Raw genomic sequence first — 22,251 nt, forward strand, 5'->3', positions numbered from 1 at the left:
ATTTAGTTCATAATCATAGTTTAGCGCTTTTCTTGCAAATAGCCAGCTCACGATTTACGCCCCAAATATTTTTTAAAAACTAACTAGCTCACAATTTATGCTTTTGACATTTATTAAAAACTAGCCAGCTCACGATTTACGCTTCTGACATTAAAAAAAGAACTAATCAGCTAATGATTTACACCTCTGATGTTTTTTAAAAACTAACCAGCTCACAATTTACGTTTCTGATATTTTTCTGATAAAACTAGCTAACTCACGATAAACGCCTCTGGCACTACACTGTTAAAAATTTCCGTTGTAAAATCACAATAAAAGTGTTGGAAGCTTTTATCCAACTAAAATGTGCTGTAAATTTAAAGTACAGCTATGTTGTGTTACCACAAGATGTTATTTGTAATTTCACAACATAACTGTACTTTAAATTTACAGCACATTTTAGTTGGATAAAAGCTTCCAACACTTTTATTGTGATTTTACAATAGAAATTTTTAACAATGTATGCATGCATAGGCATGTCTGTCAATTTAATTAATTATTTCTTATTAGTATTATTGTTAGGTAATGATAAATACGTAGAATATTATTATAATTCACACAAGCAGTATATAATTTAAATAGAAAAATTATTTTAATTAGAAATGTAAATATTATGCGTAATGAAAATTAACTTGTATTAAATATATGTAATATTAAATATTATATATGTATATAATATTACATATTATAGAACTACATTTAATAGTTTAAATTAATTTGTATAAATTATTAATTTTTTAAAAATAAATTTAAAAATATTTAACTTTAATTTAATTTTTAATTAAATGAACAAAGTAAAATAGCACACACATACAAAAAGGACATATGTGTCCTTATATAATCGGGAAGATTACCAAGGCCGGTATTCATAGTCGGATCTTATATTTAAGATCATCTTAAGTACTGTCTTAAGATGCCATCAACCAATCACAGAGCCGTATTAGCATCTTAAGACATTGCTTGAGACGATCTTGAAATAAGATTTGACTATGAATACCGGCCCAAGGCTCATATATACTCCTAAAATTTTATGCTTCGTTCTTGCTGATCCGATAGGATTTACTATCTCAAAACTGTCTTGATATAATATAATTTTAATTGCTTTAGGATTTTTTGCGAAAAATTTATTTTTTTTAAACATTTTACCATCAATAAAATCTTGAAAAATATCTGTACTACTTGGTAATGGTAAGTCTAAAAATGCTTCTATACATTTATCTGCATACATTGCCTTTATAGTTTTTAAAATTGGAACGTAGTAGAAAAAGCTTTCTTTACCTTCAGCATCTGTATCTAGTTTCATTTTTTTTTGGCGCTACATATGTATTTTTATGCATGTAATAATTAGTTCTTTTAAACTTATTATTCAAAAGTTTATTGTTCTTTAGAAACAGATCGTTTAAAGTTAAATCTTTACATATTCTATTTATGTTACTCTCCGATATTTTCTCTTGTTTTAAACATTGACGAACATTGTCCAATATATTTTGCCACCCATGATTATACATATTCTCTATATCAGCTGCAAGATGATCAATTGTAGATACAGGAACGAGATACTGGCTTTCAAGCTTTAAGTAAAACTGAGCAATATACGTTAAAAATAGTTCGTCTTTATTTTCATTATTATTAATAGAAACAGCAGGAGCCTCATCGGTTGATAATGCACTTATTTCAACTGGCAAATTTTCATATTCATTATTAATATTATCGTCTTCTGTATATGTTAAACACAGATTCCGGTGATATTTACTTAAATGTCCAGTGAAGGACTGGACATTCTCATATGCCTTATTACAATTACTGTACGGACAATTTACACGTACATCATTTCTGATGTGCTCTTTAAGATGTTTTAAAAATTCAGAATAATTTTGAAATACTTTCTTACACACAAGCACAGTGCAAATTAATTGAGCATTTTGGTTAACGAGACGTACTTTTGACGAAATGCTTTCAGTTTTGATAGAAACACGATGTGTGCGAATCATATGCATTCGTAAATTGTTTTCTTTTTTAAAAAATTTACGGCAGTTGTTGTATCCACAATGAAATTGATCAGATACACTTTTGTGGAATTGTTGATGTTGAAGATTATCACCCCAAGAATTGGATGTATATGTACAAAAATGACAGTGATACATTCTAAAAATCTGAAATTATATTAGAATGATAATTAAAGCTGAACATATGTATAAATGGCGGTAGTATAAAATTTTTATTTCTAGAAGGCCCTTATAATAATTGCTAAGAGTTCAAGGATCTTCTAAAAATCATAATTTATTTTAACTTTTTATAATTAAAAAAATCTGTTTTTACTCCGCTAAGAAAAAGTAAAAGAAACTGTATTTCTTATAATTTTTGCGAGAAATCTGATGGTGTTAGTTAAAATTGCGTCATATGATGAGAACACATAGAAAATTGGGGAAAATCTGGAAAAACGCGTGGTGTCGTAATTATTCGCGAGACAGGATGCTACGCTACATGTATCGATACCACATATTATATATCTTATACACATATATCATATAAAAATGTTATATTAGTAGCGAAAATATAAGGCGACAAAGAAAATTCTCGAGCGTCTGCACGGCGCCCGCGCCGGCCGGGGGCCGGGGGTCCGTTGAGTGGGGGAAACCGTCTCGAAACCGTTCTTCGTGCAAGCACACGACTGTTGCATCTAATATTTTCGCTGACTTACCTGAATCAGTTAATCCTCTTATCCTAAAGCACAAAAATGCACAGAAGCAGTCAATCCTCTTATCTTGAAGCACAGAAATATATAGAAGCACAGATGACCGGGCAATCACCACGCAGCACCACACGTAGTATGAGAAGATACAATGGCGGCGGGCCGCGACAGAAAGCTCGTCTAGTCGGCCAGACCGGCCCGGGGCCCGGGACCTCGCGATATGCGCAAATCGCTAATGCGCATCCGCGTCGTGCCAATTTTGTAAACTTACAGAAAATTTCTATTGTAATTTCACAAATATTGTGAAATCGCAGTAAAACGTCACATGATTTGTAAATTTACAACACATTTTTATTGTAAGGGTATTGTAAATTCACAAATATTTCTAACAGTGTATACTACTACTACTATCACTATTATTTTAAAAAAGAAAGTAAAGAATAACAAATTTTACAGGTAATCACGTTGCAATAATCTTATATGCTTATCTCTTTTTACAAATGCACATTAGGAATATAACATGCAACTACAATTTACAATTAAAACGTAATTACAGTTGCAAACTTACAGGTCTGTCCCAACTCAGCTCGCGAACCGAATGCACTTGGCTTTTACCTCTCCGTCCACCGCTGCTCGATAGAGTGACGAAGAATAAATAAAAAGTATAAGCGTTTTGTCTATTTTTTTTGTTTATTCCTTATCTATTGAAACGATGCGCGGCCGAATTGTCAATCGTCTACACGAATGACGCGATGTCAGGGTGTGCTGCGCGCGTGCGCACGCACACACACACACACACGTGCGCGCGCGCGCGCGCTCAGCTACGTTTGATGTGCCGAATGACCGTGTCATTTCGTTTTTTTTTCCTTTTTCTTTCAGGGATACTATTCGGTAATCACTATCGATGTCGTGTTAAGTGTCGCATATTTTTTCATATATCAAAATACGAGCGCATAACTATCGGTAACCATGTATGGAAAGCAATCTTAGCTCCGACTTTGACAATCGCGGGATTTAAATGTTTTTTTGGCGTATGTTTATCGCACGGACACCACCGTGGCGGCTCTCACAATTTCTATGATCGGTCCATGATTATAAAAATAATTATATACAATTTAATCAATTGTGATAACAATTGTATAATAGGAAAAATAAAAATATGATTTCAGGTTTATATATTTTTTCATAAATTGAGAATTAAGATGTTAATTAAGTCTTAATCAAAAATAAAAATACAATAAAAAATCTTGATGCAGAATGTTGTACTTTTATTAATACTTTTTTCAATTCATAAGTGAAGCAAAAGTTTAAACATTTAAACATTTAGTTTAATCGTTTGGAATTTCTTCTATTTTAAACATTGATTTAAAAAGATTATTTTAAATTTTGAATCTGTTTTTATATATAGTTTTATATATATTTAAATTTGTACTTAATTTTGTTATTAGAAGAGAAAAAAAAATCAAACTGTTAGATAGCTTTTGGATTTAACTTAAAGAGTTAAATTAATAGAAAATTTTCGTAGGTATACTTAATCGTTAAATCTGATAATTTTCAGAAAATTAATTTTATGCTAAATAATTTAATAAAATTAAACGCTTTGCTATTCTTCTTTTTTTTTTTAAAGAAAAATATTATTTAGATGTTTAATTTAAAAAATATATTTAATAGTAAGAATATCAAATTATAAATATCGAAAATTAAAAAAGTTTTTTTAATTTTTTATTAAAAAATTAATTCTATATTAATTGAACAATTTTTCAATCATTAAAATCTATCATTAATGATGGACAGTATGAAATTCACAATCAGTCTATACATATATTTCAAATATAAAGATTACATGTTCCATCTATAGTAAAACTGAAGAACCACGAGCTCTTTTCTGCTTGTATTTCTGTCGGTTGGCAAGACGTTTTTTTTATAATTATTTATTAATATTAATTTAAGTTAATACAATGCCTCACTTAGATGGTCACAGTATCACGAAATTTTCAATTAATTTATGCTTTCACAAGGTTAATTAATCCACACAATCATTTGGTGACATTGTTAGTAAACCCACAAAGTTAACTCAATACACTTCACTTATACATATATACATTTACATATCATACACACGCATCTACATACAATTTGTGAATGAAATGTAATGGACATTTGCGGAAAAGTAGAAACAATACACAATTTAAGAATAATAAGGAGAATAAATATAAGAAATTGTCATTTTGTTATACATATATATACAAATATATCTATACTACTTTTATATTTTAATAAATCTACAAATTATTTTATTACTTCTAATCGATTTAAAGAAGTAAATATACATGATTAAATGAGATATACATAGAATATTAAAAATTATTAGGAAAATAATAATTTTCTAACATTTTGTGCAACATAAGTTTTAAAGACTCTTTATTACATTTTATAGATTATACAAAAATTTTGCGGCGCTCTATTTACTGCGCTCGTCCCGCATTGCTGCCTGATTTATTACACAAAGAAATTGAATTTTTAAAAATTTAGTATGTATTTCTATTTGTTGATATTTTTTATTAAGAACGTATATAAATTATTTAGTAACTATTTAAGTTTACTTATAAAAATATGACACGTCATTTTACGTTTTGTTAAAATATATTTTACATTTAGTGTTAAAGATTATCGAATCATCACAGAGAAGCAATAACGTTCGTTAATATAGTAGGTTTAATTCTATTCAGTTTCTGTTACACATTTTCGATTTCATTTTCATTAAATCTACATAAGTTCAATTGCAATAAGAGAATGAGAAAGTCTTTGTAAAATATAAGAATTTTGTAAAATATAAGAAATGTAAAATATAAGAAGAGCAATAACGAAGAAAATGAATCTCAAGTTAACAAAATAAGTCTGTCATGTATTTTACTAATCTTTAGAAACTTATTTTTTCATCAATTTTTTAATTATTATTTAGCTATAAAAATTTTTTGACAAAAAGAACCACGACCAGTTTAGAAACGATAAATCAATATCTCCATTTCTAAAGATTAGTAGTAATATCAACGATTATATTAAGCACTCTATGGCAACCGGCTCCTCTTTAAAAATATAAAATAATAAATAAAAATACTACGTACTAAAATTTTTCAATAGCACTAGTTTTTCTATCTTTTGCCAGAAATTTTCTTGGGGAAAACCCGTTTAATTTATCGCTTGCGATCTTGTACACTTTGCATTAAATAGACATCAATCAAATAAGCTTTATAATTCTCTCTCTCTTTCATGCAAATTGTATTCTATATTACAAAATCGATTTTTTCTTATTTCTCATCCAACATACAATTATACATATAAATAATAATGTTATTAAGTAGCGGCGTAAACCGCGCAGTTATACTTATTTAACATGCTTACATAAATTGATCAAATTTATATTATCTTAATTACATAACTTTGCGTTTAAAAGAAATACATAATAGCCCTTTGCAAGCGTACGTAACTATAGAAGAGAAACTACGTAAATTTTCTTCGTCTAATTTGACATATAACATATAATATAATAGAATACTCGATTTTTGTCAGCAGTTTAAAATTTAATAATGTTGATGATTTAATTCATGAAGTTGTCAGTCGATTTCCGACAATTTTGTCGGCAGTTTGAAATGTAATTACGTTGATGATCTAATTCGTGAAGTTGCCAGTCGATTTCTGACAATCTACAATTTACTTTCGGTACTCTCGTCGTACACGATCGCCGGATTCGTGACTGCCCACTTCTCCTTGGTGGCCTGCTGTTCCTTTTTCGGCCGATTCTTCAGGTTCTGTATACCGGCATAGTGTTCTTCGATTTCTCGCAAGGTCCTACCTTCCGTCTCGGGTAATATCGCATACAATAGACACAAACCGCCTAGGTTAATCAGAGAGTAGAAGAAAAATGTGCCTGGCAGTGACATGCCGTTTATCATGTAGAGGAAAGTTTTGTTCGCAATCGACGCCATGACGTAGGCAACCATGCCGGCCGCGCCGGTTGCGGTGCTGCGTACCTAATGGCGAGTTCGAATTCGTAGACGATTAAACCTAGGAATTAAAACTTAATAAGAATATTAAAAAAGAGATAGATTGCGTACCTTCACGGGAAACACTTCGCCCGCGAGAATCCATGGCAGCGTTCTGATGCCGAGATTCGTTGCAAAAGCACTGCCTATCAGGAGGGTAGTAGGTATCCAACTGTACCTGATTCCGTCAAAGTAACCCGCGTTGTTGAGGTAACCGTAGATCGCGATAATGAGCAAGCATATACCGCTACCGCCGACCGACAAAAAGGTCAGCCTGCGCTTTCCCATGAGGTGGATTATCAGCACGCAGAGTATGGTGCCGATTACCTGGGCGACGCCCAGGAACACCGTGGCCGTGTACTCGTCGATCGGCGTGTTCAGTTTCTCGAATATCACGACGGCAAAAGTCTGCAGGGTGCTACTACCACCGAAGTTACTGATGAAGAAGCCCGCGCTGACTAAGAAGAAAGGTAGATAGAAGGTCCGTTTTGTGTACGCTCGCCAGATCTCTTCCTTGTCCGTGTCGGTTTGAATCGACTTTTGAATCGAATCGCGGAGTGCTTCAAATTCATTTCGCACCATCGACGGGCCTACCCAGCCCCGCAACCAGCAGAGAGCGCGTTCAGATTCCTTGAGACGACCCTTAGCTGAAAAAAGTCGATTTTCACTATCATTCAAAATTCAAAACCAGCTTAAATTTTTCAGGTCTTTAGCAAAAGATTAAATCGGACATTTATATTGCCCTTCCCAAAGAATGATGAAAGAAAATTTTTGATTTAACCAAAGTAATAGATTTAAATGGTGATAATTTATTAAACCGTTAAAAAATTTAATTATATAATAAAATAATTTTCTAACATTTATATAAATAGATAAAAATAATTTAATAAAAAGATAAAATAAAATAAAAATAGTTTACCGGCGAGCCAGTGCGGGCTCTCTGGTACGAAGCACAGAGCAAAAAAGCAGAGAAGTGGGTAAATCACATTAATGAGCGCCACCGTTCTCCAGCCGACTAAACTGCCGCTCAACATTTGTGTGAAGATACCCAGGATCACCGCCATCGACGAAGTCGCGGAAAGCATCCCCCGCAGGTAGGGCTGCGTTACCTCGGCGACATAAGTTATAACCGGGCCCTCGAGGAGGCCGCCCGTCAGGCCCGTCATCGCAAGTGCCACGAGCAACATCGCGGGCTTACTAGCATAATGAAACATCAACCAGGCTATCACGAACGGTATATTCGCTAGCATCATCGTCTTCCTTCTGCCCAGATACTGCGACAGCGGTCCGCTGGCCAAACAACCGAACGGTACGAGAAATAAATTCAGGCTGCCTGAAAGAGGATATGTTGTGCAATGAAGAAATTGCAGACGTGATAATAATCAATGATTTATATATCATTAATTATTACATAAAATGCAATTGAACTGTAAATGCATGTAGTATAATTTAATAATTTTAATTAATTTAAATAATTCTATGTTGCATTTTTCAGCGCTATATTTATATTTATATTATTAATAATTTGTACCGATCCATGTTAATTCCTCCATCGTGACTTTGATGTCCGAATCTTCCTTCTGCAATGCTGGGATAAGAATAGTTGAAAATCCCAAGGTTGAACCAAAAGTAATTAAGAGTAAATTTTTAGCGCCGACTGCACAACATTGCGGAATTGCTTGTCGAAGTTTGGAAATATACGCTTCCTCATCTTGTGTTTCTGATTTTTTGTCGTCGCTTCTAAAATATGTAGAGAAAAAAGGTATTAATACGTATTTTTTATTATGCAGTGATAAATTAATTTTTTTTCCTTTCATACATATTACATTATTAATAATTGTTACGTTTATTTTTTGCAATATTTTATAATATTTTTCTTATAATTATCTTTTAAATTCTTCTGAAAATGCTGATTTTAGCATAAAAAATGTGGATATCCGGCAACTATCCGATATCCGACCTATTCGACTACTTGCCCATTTTTTACAATTTTTATCTGTTTTTTTTCTGGTAAAAGTGATACATTAGTTTAATATAAATTATTGTGCAATATTTATATTAATTACAGAAGCTGTATCTGTAGAGTTATTCTGTAATTTTTATCGTGTCGTTATTTTTATGTTTCTGTTTGCCCATCTTTTTTATCTTACATTATACCCGTGTAACACACTGTAATAATATAACATTATTATTAAAAGTTACAAAATATATATCTACTGATCTAATATATATCTACTGATGTAATTTTTCTGATAAATAATTAATCAAAATTACCGCGTGAGATTATTATAATAACAGATTCTTTTTCTGCATGAAGATTAATAGCTGCAAAAAAGCACAATTGTGTTAATAAGAATTGTTTAATTTTGCAAATATTAATTCCATTGTCTCGTTTATTATTACACATTAAATTGTTCTATTTTTGATAGAAAGTTAGAAATGTGTTTTACATTTTCCGTCTAAAAATGACATCTTCTCTAGAATTAGTAATTGTATGATGCGCTAAGACCTTGGAACTTAACATGCTCGAGACATCTTTAAAGGTCTACGTGCGCTACATTGAACTCTCAATCAGTCGAATAAAAGATCTTAAATGGACTGTGAAGGAGTCTAAGGTGAAAAAAGTTCCATAGATTCGGGATGCCGAATAAAGTCATTTTCAGAATAATTAAATGTATGCAATTGAATGAATGGAATAAAAGTACATAAAACATTGTTAAATCTAGCAAATATTTATATAAATTGTTTTAGAAAACTTTTTATTACTTTTAACATAAAGAGAAGTAATATAATCACGCATATTACATATTATCGACATAAAATTCAAGGAAAATATTTACACACTGAGGAAAGTATACACGAGTTCAATGAAACGCAATTCTTCTACCTCGTTAAAGTATAATCGACAATCCATTTACGTAGCCTTTCACTTGGCGTAATCACTTTGCTTTCGGCAACAATCTCGCCGGCGAAGCTTAAGATTTAGTTTCAAGTATCAATAGCATATATTATTTCTTTGAACTACGCATTAAGAAAAGATTTGAATAATTTTATCAGATGTTTTTACATAAGTTTTTAACATTTAGAAATAATTTAAATTTTTTTGTGATTTGGCTGAGTCTGTTACTTGTATGCAAAATAACTAGTAGTCATAATTTTATGTTAATGCAAATGATTTTTATGTTAATCTATTTTACTTTTTAAGTCATTATTTTTTGCATGTAATGTTTATATAAATAATTAATTATGTAAAAAATATTTTATTATAATTGATAAAGTTTGTGAAGAAATTCCGTATATAAAATAGAAACAAAAAATTTGTCTATAATTCATTAGAAGATACACATTTATACATGCATGTATGAGAATTACATTCTTTTTATTTATTTACATATTTTATAAAAACAGATAGGTTGAAAACTATATAAAATATAAATTGTAGAAAAGTATACGTCTGAATTGGAAAAACAATACAGAATATTTCTAAAACTAAACACACACACACACACCAATGTTTTATATGTATATATATATATATATATATAACAAAACTTATACATTTACCATAAGGATTTGACTAAATTAATCCCGTAAAAATGTTTGTGCTGGGAAGGAAAGAACCAGTTTACGATGATCCACATATTGTATTGCGCAAACGCGCGCAATTACATAAGTGCAATGATGGTTGAGGCACCTTTTGTGTTGAATCGTGCCGGTTTAAAATCATTGCAACAAGCGTTACGCGAAACGCCAGTGAACAATGTAACGATTATGAATGAGTTATTTATGCGAGGTCGTGGTTGGATAAATGTGTGTGTGTGTGTGTGTGAGTGTAGATACATTTTTTAATGTTCTCTTCGGTATTCTAGCGTTTTACCCATCTAGTATTTTTTCTCTAATTTTCTGCCTGCGGCAGAAATCCGCAGGCTCGGGATACTGATGCGTTGCATTAGCTTTAGGCAAAGTGTGTCGCTCATTAAGTACATGCCGTTCTCTCAGTTTGAATGAAACGAGCCCAACGGTGATGTAATATCGCCAATCATGTAACACAATCCCGTTTTCCACCTGTTCGGGTACATAAATGTAATCCGTTGCCCTTTCCCACGTGTATTATCGTAGACCCCTCACGTACTTCTGATTACTTACGAAATCTACACCGGAAAAAGGGTTTGGTAATAATAATCAAGCAAGCATAGACGATAAGTTACTACACTGAAAAAAAAATTTGGTTGAATGTAACTGGAATGTAAACTAACAGTTTGGTTTCTAGTTGAACCTACCAGATTTCTAATTAATTTAACAAAAATTTTTGTTGAATTAATTGGAAATCTGGTAAGATGAACTAGAAATCTGAACCGTTAGTTCAGTTCCAGTTAATTCAACAAGACTCTTTTTTTCAGTGTACTTTGGTGGAGAGTTTTAATTAAATATTCAGTTAGCCAAATGTTCAGTAATATTTAATAACCATTTTGCTTTGTAACTATTTAGTAACTGATTGATTACTATTATTATATTTGGTTAGAATTAATATAATTACTAAATAGTGCTAAATATTTTATATTAATCAAATATTTAATTGAAATTTATCAAATCTTGATGTACCAAATTCTTTCAGTATATAAAATATAATATAAAATATAATTTACAAGTTGTTTGAGAGAGAGAGAGAGAAAATAATTAAATTTTAAATAATTTTAAATTTTTAATAATATTATTGCATAAAAAAATTCGTTATCGTTATTAATCATGATTTGCTAAAACTGTCGTAATTATAAATTTATAAGTTACGCGAAACGTTTTGTTATTGCATCTAATACGTACACAAAATAGTAAAATGTATCTATACCATACAGCAATATAAAAATAGCAATATGCATATCTTTAGCTATTCGATATGCTAAGATATTTATATCATTTTGTTATGCCGTGTACAAATATATACTGTAGTTAAACGTTGTGTATCAGGTAGCTAAACTTCTTCAACTAAATCAAATAGGTATTATAACTAAAATAATAGCATCCATACTTTATGACTGAAGTTTAGTTATTACACGTAGTTTTTTGATGCTATATTATTTTTCAACTGTGAATTTAATTCAAGCGATGAATTATCAATCAAAAGTCAAAAATTTACGAACATATTCTTCAGAAAGAGTAATTATTTTTAATAATAATTAGGGTTCTTCAATGATAGTCGAGTGTCATTTACATTAATGATTTTTTAATACTTGATATGAATGATTTAACTGTAACTTTAAATTTTTTATTAGAACACTTTAATAGTTTTGAATTTTTAAATTTTATTTATTATTGTAAAAATTGTAATCCGTCATATAGATTGCGATATTCCTGATTGAATGCTACGCTTGTGGAAGGACTTGTTAGTAATCCGCAATTTAACGATGTTTAACAATCAATCAAATCCTGATGTGATTTTAATTATGCATGAAATATGCCAACCGAATGTCCTTCGTACCTGTACAACATGGGTTTAATTTTAAAACTATTCTGCTTTTATAGGACATTAATTGCCCCAAGGTATGAATTACGGAAGAAAATCAGATTTTATCAAAAGATTGTTCAGAGGCTTGCTGCGGACTTGTTCGAACCTCGGCAAGTCATTTGATCTTGTCACTATTTTGCAATTTATTTTGCCAAAGAATATCAGGATATACTTAATGGAATCTCTGTTATTCGAAGCTCCATTATTTGAACGACCTATCCGGATGCTCTATTATTCGAACGTTCGTATAATGCTTATTTTTTAAAGGAAACGTGTCTTTTTCACATTTCGAAATGTTCGTGACATTAGACAAATTACGCGAAAATTTGTATTGTAATCAAAACGCTTGAGTCATCTTATTAATTGGTGGGCTGTGCTGTATTTACAGAAAATCTGTTATGAAATAAGTCACATTCCTTTTTCCACCGGAAAAGTTTCATCAGAGATTTAAATGATCATGAGATTTGAACAATCCGCAAATGAGATTTGCGTGAACATTAATAAAATAGTTACATAAGATACACGTACATACGATGAAGTACTTTGCTCTGTGTTCTTCTCATAGATAACGGCGTGATACTTCCGTTTTTTCTACTGCATTATAGTGTCCGTCACGTGTCACCTAATTCTTAAAACAAGAAGTATCGTGGACACGTGGAGTGAAGATCTTATCTTTGTCGATTAGTCCTGTTATTACGCATTATGTGTCGTTACGTGTCACACAATGGTCAGGCTAAGTCTGCAAAAGTGCGGTTTTCCGGGATATTTGAACGCGCTGGGTCAAGGTTCTTCAACGAGTCATTAACGTCACCGTCGTCTCGCCGTTTCGGATTCTCGGTTAGTGTAGATATTACGCCAAAGCGATTATTAGATTAATGAGATTTCTCGCCGTCACCTGGATCGAATGCAAAGCCAGCTTCGTCTCGCAGGGAGCTTCGATTGACGCGCAGGATGTTAATTAATCGTGCGAAGGCGACATTAATACAATGAGATTATCGGTCAGTGACCCATTTGCGAACGGCAGATTATTGTCTGCTGTATTTTGCTTAATAGGCGATTGGCGTTAAGGTGAGATTAGTCTCGAGATTTGTAATTAATGACATTTTTAATTCAACTCGAGTGCATCGCCCAAGTTGAATTTACAATTAAAAATACGGTATAATTGTATAATAATATCATAATATTTTGCTATACAAAAATACATTTGAAAATATTAGAACACGTATAATAATTTCGGGACTTTTTTAACATGAGAAATATATTTTTTAATGTTACTTAAATTTAATTTTCGTTAAAAAAAGTTATGTCAGTTCATAATGAAATTCGATAATCAACTTCGGCTAGGGGCTCGAGTATGAACACTTCATCTGTCCTGTTGCTGTCACACGTGGCATGAGACACCATCATATCTCTTGATGTTATCTCTCAACAAGACGCGATTCATACCGGCGATTCAAGATCCGGATTTCAATTTGCATCTTTATTATTTAACCTATGATGTATAACATGCAAACTGCATTTCGCTTGTCAGTCACATCGCGATTAGAAATTAACAATGAAAAATCGACAGATAAAACCCGAGATCTTTGGAAATGCAGAGTTGAATTTATAGACAGAATAAGAGAAATGCATCGACATTTTTGACGTTTTAGAAAGTTTTTCTGATTAGAAAAAATGTTCATGGACAGATATGCAGTTGTTATAAATTTATTATTAATTTAATTCATTATATATTATAAGACTATTTTTTTGAATATATATTGTTGTTTCGTTTTTCTTGTTGCACTAATTCGAGAACATTTGACAATCGATTATGGTTTTTTTGTCCTTTTGTCCAATATAAAATATACGCGTGTTATGAAAACAGTCGCGACACATAATAATTTTAAGATTCGTGGAAAAAAAGAGATGATGAAATAGCAGGCAAGTCAATAATATGTTACTTCCTGTAATTTTCTTAATGTCCCGTGGTTTTACCTAAGTTTATAAACTTATATTCGCAGATGAGAGTTTATAGTACCATATTTCTGATATAATAAAAGACGACGATAAAAAAATACAAGAGATGCGCTGCATTTATCACAAATGTACGACATAAACTCAGTCTTAGAACATCGTAAATTTTAATAAGCGGAAGTAAACTCAATTACTGTATTGGACTTACGAAATGTTCAACCTACGTGCGTTTTCTTATTTGCCGTTTTTGTTATTATTTTACGCATAAAATTGTTGGTTTTTAAATGAATATTTCTTTACCATTTAATTGTAATTAATTAATGAAAGATCCTATCATTATATTTATATTTAATGAATAAAATTACTTGGATTCCTTTTTTTGAAACCCATAAAACTGAACAAAAAGAGACAATTAAGAGTCTGTTAATAATAATTGTATTTGTACTATTTGGCTAATGTTATACTGCATACTTCATGCAAATACGGTAAGCAAAAGAGATAGTAAAAATTATTTATCACGTCATTAGTTTTGTTGCTACATCATACGATTACATTCATTTTCAGCAACGATGACTGGATATATTGATCTTGCGGAAACTCACGAAATTATGTCATTGACGCGTTTTTTCTACAATTCCCTCCCTTCCTCCGAAGTTCCCCTGAAAACCAATTAGATGCGGCTCAGATGCCTTGGATTTTGTACTCTTAATTTTTTAGATCCGTCGCGCCAAGGCCATTGCGTATATTCATGATCGGGAAATCATGCGCGCGACTCGGCGCGAAGTTGTGTGAAAGTTGGTGAGCCGCATTTTGAGTAGTGAACTCTCCGGATCTCGATTTGTTTTCGTTAGCATATTATTAACGCTCAGTTCCTTCTATATATCGTGAATGTATTACATTAAAACAGTCATGCAATGCAAATGTGATATAAATAAGGCCTGTCGGTTGTCTATTTAACTAGGAGCATCAACTGATTAGTAATATAACGGAATCCGGCACATTAATTCTGAAAGTTGAGTCGATAGAAATGTATCATTAAAAAGAAAGAGCTGTATTTTCGATTAATTGACATAAATTCATAATTGCTCTCTTTTAAATAGATTAATAATGCAACTTTTTGCTGAAAAAAAATTATAATTACTGAATAATTCCTGGACTCTTACACAACATTTTTACATAATTGGTAGTTTGATATGGAAAAGATTCTTTAAACGCTATATATATATATATATATATATATATATATATATTTCTTTAATTATAACTTTACCGTTGAATAAAGTTCTACAAGCCAAGGCCACTAAAAATGACTGCAAATGATATTTCTGGAATCTTGCGTGAATTGTAAATTTGCGTGAATAATAATAGAATTTCCCTGTGTATCATTATCTAAGAAGTCTAATAGGAAAGAAAACTACTACTAATGTTACTTCCATTCTAGATATACTCTTTTTAGAGAAAAATCTAAAGCATGTTAATTTTGACTTTAAAATATTTATAACTAAAGGAATAAAATTTTCTGTAGCAACATTTTTTATATTCCAGTAAAAAAATTTTTACCCGGGATTATTCCGTGTATCATTGAGAATTAGATATAAAAGATGAAAATCAAGAAGATGTAAACGAACCTCTTTCCGTTTTCCACACATTCGGCTGCCATTTCGGTTGGACTGGTTCGTGGTTCAATTTTCCCGTTTTCATGCCGACACTCTTGCATATCGAAAGACGAAGTTGCTGATACAACGAGGATGACCTTCTTCCTCTGTAAAGCAAAACAATCAGATTCTACGATGTGATCACGATGATGCGAAGTATAATTATGGCTTTTTACATTCTCCACCATTTATTTCCGGCTTTGATTGAAACTCGTTTATAGGCTAAACTATAATAGTGTAGAAAGATGCCAGAAAAAACAAGTTGTTGCAAACGGATTTATTTTTACAAAGAATCCCGAGAGCGAAGTGTTCCATACTTATGTGGTAATAGAAATATCAATGTGTCTAATGTTAATTTTTTAGTGAATAGTGTGCGTTCTTAATTTTTCGGAAAAATAACATTTAGAAGAAAAATTGGTTTTTTTTGCACTTTTTCCGAAAAATATGGACTATTGGAAGATTACTTATTTACAAGAAAAGAATACTAGAAAAAAATACGAAAAAATAAGCTTTTGAGTTTTTGTCCTAAAATTTTCGAGAATTTTTCCAGGTCAAGAACATTAGTAGTGAAGAACAAGTACAGAAAAACAGATGACAGTCACTGTCTTTTTCTCTCTTTGGTCCACGCAATTGTTTTTCTCTTTTTTAGAGTAATTGTCTCTCATCTGTTTCTGTGTAGACTTTAGATCTCATACTTTACGGGCAATTTGGTTTTTCTATATCTATATCCATAAAATGCTTATAACAAGAATTTAACGAGCCGATAAAAATACGATTTTGGAACCCATAAATATAAATATCTCGTACGAAATATGTTAAAGACAAATGTAAATGAGAGAAGAAGATCGATGGAAATTTACTCTGCGGGTTTTTATAATCTTTGTAATAAAAAACTGTTAAGGACAACGGTGATGTGATGAATAAGATGGTCAGCACAAGTATGATTAATGATTTAATAGTTATTTCATTGTGCTCAATTTATTTTACTTTTAATTATTTACTTTAGAGTGTACTTTTGCCTTAATAATTAAAATACTTTCTAAATACTTAAGAATGATTAAAAGAATAGACAATTCTTGTGCCAATTCGTTTTTTCTTAATGGAAAGCTTTTACTCTTCGTTCAATATATCAAGTAAAATTTACTTTATTAGAATTTTAACTAAAAACATTGAATTAAAAATTATTAAAAAAAGAAAAAAGAAACAGTAAAAAATGAGCTATAGTTATATTGGTAAAGATTGAACGATAAGATTAAACAATTATAGTATTTATTCTCAAATTGTTTTGTGTTGAGAATAAATACTATAATTGTTTAATCTTATCGTTTAATCTTTACAAATATAACTATTGCTCGTTTTGACCGTTTCTTTTTTCTTTTTTGAATTTGCTGTTGCATTTTGCGAGCTTGAGAATTAATATAAAAATTATTAAGTTTTGAAGAAAGATAGAGTATCCAATCAAGATTTATAAAAAAAAAAATGATTACAATATACTTTATTGAATGAAATTTTTTAAAATTTTTCCGAAATTCTTTAAAAAAAATTAATGCATAAAATATTTGATTTTAAAGGAATCAATTTCTCTCAATCAATTTCGTTCAGATATTTGTCACCAGATATTTTTTACTCAAAATCAGTTATGCTCACCTGATCGGATGCCCTGCGACCAATGATTCTGTCGTCCTCTTGTTCTTTCTACTTCGGAATGTCGATCAGCTTCGTCTTCAACAAAACGGGAACGGATCCTTTTTAAGCGATCTCTTCTTTCGATTGGATCGTTCTGTGAGATTCGAGTTTAAAGAATTATCGCATCGAAATCGTTGCGAAATCGGAATACTTACGTATGGCTAACGGTAATTCTTGTTATTTATCAGACGAGGAAGTAATAACTGTGCATGAGTTCTCCGTATCGTCACGCGGTTAAACGTAAATTGAATGCCCGCGCATGCATGCGATGTTCGCCATTATTCTTTTCTGCCTACGTTAATAGTTCGACATTTTTCGATTTATTTATTTGTTTCACCTTGTCGCTTTAGCTCTTTTCTTCGGAAAGAACTTTGTAATTTGTTAGAAATCCTTGCAGATTATCTTTGTGGGACTGTAAAACTGTTCGAAAATTACAACTTTTTTGGCATTACGATATACAGGATGTTCGAAAAAAAGATTAGTCTATTTTGTTATATTTATAATACTTATGATACTCAAAATGAATAAAGAAATTAGTAGACACAATTAAAAAAAATTAATTTTGTTAGAAATCGAACAGAGGCAATTTTCTGTTTTTAATATAACTTTTCCTGCTTCTATTTATCTAATTACGGTTTATAAATTGAATGCCATCTTACCATCGTCTCTTCTTTAATGTCTATAAAAAATGTTTTACATACCCATTTTTCATATGACTAATATTTTTGTTTTGACGAAAGTTTGTTTGAAATAAAACAAATGTTTGTTTATAAAGCGTATACAATGGATGGAAATCAAAACAGAAAATCGCTCTATCTCTGACAAGGTTGATTTTTCAAATCATGTTCATTAAATATTTGGTATCCAATTTTTAGTGAGTGCTAAATTTTTAAATTAAATAACCTTTGTTTAAACATCCATATAATACCATTATAAAAAGAGATAGTATTGTTAAGGAAATTACAAATAAACTCTTATAAAATTTATTTTTCTAATGTTGTTATGAATGAAATAATCAATTTGTTTAACGAATTGTCAACAAGTTTTCAGTTTATCAAGTATTGAACTGTCCTTATATCTTTTACAAACTAATGCAAAAATTTTTCCAATCGAACATTGCACTTTCTACTTTTTCCACACACTGGCTCGTGTATCGATCTAAATCTTCATACAGAACGCTTTCGTAGCGGAGTGATGGCAAACCATATAAACATATGTAATTTTTTAATTTCTTTTTTCTTTTCTAATATCAATAGTAAGTTTGTCTTACAATATCTTGGCCAATTTTGGAATTACGAGGTGATTCACAAAGAAAAAGGTAGAAAGGGGAATACCGATTTACGCGATTTTCGTTGCCGAGAGATTCGGTATTCTCTTCTGTCGCGAAGAGGTGCGGAAGAACCGAGGAGAAATCACGAAGTAGAAAGCGTTAAGGAGGCTGAGAGAAAGATTGCCGGTTTACATTAGATCGGGACACCGCGGCAGACTAAACGTCGCGCGGCACGAAAGCCATGAGTTAGCTGCACTTTCGATTTTAAGCTCCCTCCTTCAACACCTGCCTTCCTCCTAACAGAGGTTGTAGGCGACTAGGTACATACAACATACGCGCGCGTGACCTCTCTTCCTCCCTTCTCTTGCCTCATCATTTTATCGTAATTACACTCGTGGTACACGCCACCGCGGACCGCCAATGTGATGAAGAAGACAGAAACAGCGGGACCATGCTGGAATCGCTAGAATTAATTTTATCAGTCTCTTTAAATTATAAGTAGTGTTCGCGTAAAGGATTTCGTTGAAATTTTTAGATGTGATTTTCGTCCAGATTGAGATATTAAGGAAGGTTTAATTTTTAATGTTACGTAGAACCAATGTATCTCATAAGATAAGAATTAATACTTTTATGGAGAAAAATGCTTCTCGAAAGATTTGTATTGAAATCGGCGTATCATCATAATCATATTACATTTTAGCCTAATTTGTAGTCATTTATAGTAATTTGTGAGCGGAGAAAGAGATTTGATAATTAAAATAATGTTGAATAATTCTCAATACAATTATTAATACATAATATTACACATTTATGAATTTCAACAGTATTTCTAATTTTTGCCAACTTTCTAACAATTAAAATGTTACTATCTATCCCCAATAGCATCGATAATGCACAATCGCTATAAATTTTCTAATTGCCTTGATTGATTATCCTTTATGGCATTAATATTTAAAATAAAGATACGAATGGAATAAAATTTTATAAGTAAACGAAAATCTATAAGTAACTTTTAATTCAAAATACTTATTCTGAGTTTTCCAAAGAACAGTTTAGCGTTCGCGTGTATTCGTAATTACGTAATAAAAAGAGATACAAAATTAATAAATTATACAGATATATAATTAATAGATGACAATATTAACAATGCAAAATGATAATAATATATTGCCACATGTTACGTATTGTATAGTTCTTTGACACTGCGTCTGAAATCTATTTCAGAAAATATTTTCGTATTATTTCTAACAACGCTAATAAAAGAATCGATCGCAGACAATTTTCATTGACTATTTTACATCTTCATTATTCATTATCTTATATTGTCTCTCGCTACCACTTGTTTTTTCTTTTCATACATTGTCTTATGATCATCTCTAATATTCAGTGCTTTATTACTCGTTTTTACATTTGTTAGAGCCTGTGATATATGAAACTGGCATTTGTTTGATGATTAATTTTCGAGTGTGGACCAATTTATTGATTTTCATCACATCGCGAGATCACATTTCAGTGTCTATTGAAATCGAAATGTGAACTCGTAGAAATTGCTTTCGTTAAAATATCTGTTTACATATAATAGAATGCACTTTTTTGAAAATGCCTGACAAATCATAAATTATTTTACAAAAAGTAAAATTGATTAACTAAAAGAATTTCTCACGAATGCATGTTCTAATAAAGCAAGAAAAATCAGGTGTAAAAAATTATGTTAATACGTTGACGTTATCATATACAATCGCGTGGATTGCTAGCTGTCATCAATGTCTCTCTTCTCTTATTTGTAGTAATGCGATTAATGTCACTCTTTTATTTATGCGAAGTAGCGACGTCATTAATTGACACATGACAATGTGAAATTTGCATATGCACTAATAATACATGTATTTTTAAGTACATATCTGTCTTATGATTGCAATTCATTTGCATTATTTTCCTTATATTCAGAGCAAGTTAAATATTAATATCGTGTATATTATAATACTTTACGATACAATACTGTAATATAATGAATTATTATTAATATATTAATAATTCTTTGTAAAAATTAGAACTGAATTTCCGATAATATTTTATTTATCACTACTTTTAGATCATAATACCGTTATATAGCTGATTGATATATAAAAATATGGCACATTTTTTCAATGTGCCGTTAATGTTTATGTATATTCTCATAATCTTAACATGATTTTTTTTCGTTTAAATTTTAAATATATAAATTATAAATAATTTATCTGAACACAATTGACAAGACCTCAATGCTATTGCAATCAGACGAAGAAGGACAACACTTATTGATGAATAGAAGATAAGTTGGAAAATTTGTATTGCATCAACTTTAAAGAGTAATGATACTGAGAAATGCATTGATAGCTATTGCAAAATATAATCATTCAATTAGCTAGTGAAACTAATCAAAAGAGGAAAATTTAATTTAAGAGGAAATTTCTTAGAAAAGTATAAATTGCACAATTATTTGTATTATAAAAAAAGTGCATATCTTTTCCTGTTATACTTTACATTTCGCAGTGTACCGAAAATTATCGAAAATTTTTCAAATTACTTGCTGATGACATTCTGGAAAATCCTTTTAGATTCAAATAATAAATATGATGAGACTCGAGACATAAATATAAAATGATATAAAACGAGACTAGGCACGTTAAAAATGTGGCAATTTATTAAGAATAATATATTCTGCTCTGTATTGTATATATTGTATATACAACCTCCAGATATAAAAATCACAGATTTAATTAGCTAGCGAGCCAAATGTTTCGTTGGGAGTACATTTTGCTATAATATAGAATGTTCAACAAATTGCAGGAGTTTGTGGCAATGTTTCTGTTGGCGGCTAATCTTTACGAAACATCCTAATTAACATTAAATCAAATACACTTTTATCATTTTTCATTAGGAGGAAAGTTTTTAATTTTTAAGGGGATGCTGGAGTGACAGTCACATTTGATCGAGATCGATAAAGTAGAATAATTGGCGAGGTTGGAGAGATCGAACTCCTGAAGTCCTGCACCGCCACCTTTACGAAACTAAAAATGTCGACAAAATCACTCATGTCGATAATGTTAATATTCACGATTTTTATGTTACCATGTAAACTCTATTTTTTGCATTACCATTAGCAGTACTCCACATAACATTAGGAATACATATATAAAGGATTAGAAATACATATAAAGGTGTCCTATTCCAAATTGTAGTTTTAAAAGTTCTCGTTTTTATCTGTTTTCATACCCAAAAGAAAAAATCAGGAGACCTTAAAATTTAAATGCACCTTGTACAATTGAATTATGCTACATCTTTTGATGTAAGCAGTTGCTTAAGAAAAAAAAAAATATATATATATATACTTCATATCGTTACTTTTTTTCTTTTTAATAATTCGA

The 22,251-nt window shown here is 30.8% G+C and overlaps 1 protein-coding gene and 1 long non-coding RNA gene across 2 annotated transcripts; both read right to left on the reverse strand.

Annotated features, from left to right (window-relative positions):
• Nucleotides 1-1,341: 1,341 nt before the first annotated feature.
• Nucleotides 1,342-4,049, reverse strand: LOC118647852. Its single transcript, XR_004964990.1, has 2 exons — nt 2,741-4,049; nt 1,342-2,192 (listed from the first exon to the last, which is right to left on the reverse strand). It is a non-coding gene; the product is annotated as an uncharacterized LOC118647852 (long non-coding RNA).
• A 1,086-nt stretch (nt 4,050-5,135) lies between these two features.
• LOC118644190 (facilitated trehalose transporter Tret1-like) lies at nt 5,136-22,113 on the reverse strand. The gene is made up of 7 exons (XM_036293583.1): nt 17,730-22,113; nt 17,536-17,668; nt 15,862-15,995; nt 8,306-8,514; nt 7,694-8,107; nt 6,847-7,421; nt 5,136-6,762 (listed from the first exon to the last, which is right to left on the reverse strand). Exons 3-7 carry the CDS (start codon nt 15,948-15,950, stop codon nt 6,436-6,438), a joined length of 1,614 nt encoding a protein of 537 aa, XP_036149476.1. The 5' UTR covers nt 15,951-15,995; nt 17,536-17,668; nt 17,730-22,113; the 3' UTR covers nt 5,136-6,435.
• Between the last annotated feature and the right edge of the window lie 138 nt (nt 22,114-22,251).

Source organism: Monomorium pharaonis, chromosome 11 (assembly GCF_013373865.1).
Source record: "Monomorium pharaonis isolate MP-MQ-018 chromosome 11, ASM1337386v2, whole genome shotgun sequence".
NCBI classification, from domain to species: domain Eukaryota; kingdom Metazoa; phylum Arthropoda; class Insecta; order Hymenoptera; family Formicidae; genus Monomorium; species Monomorium pharaonis.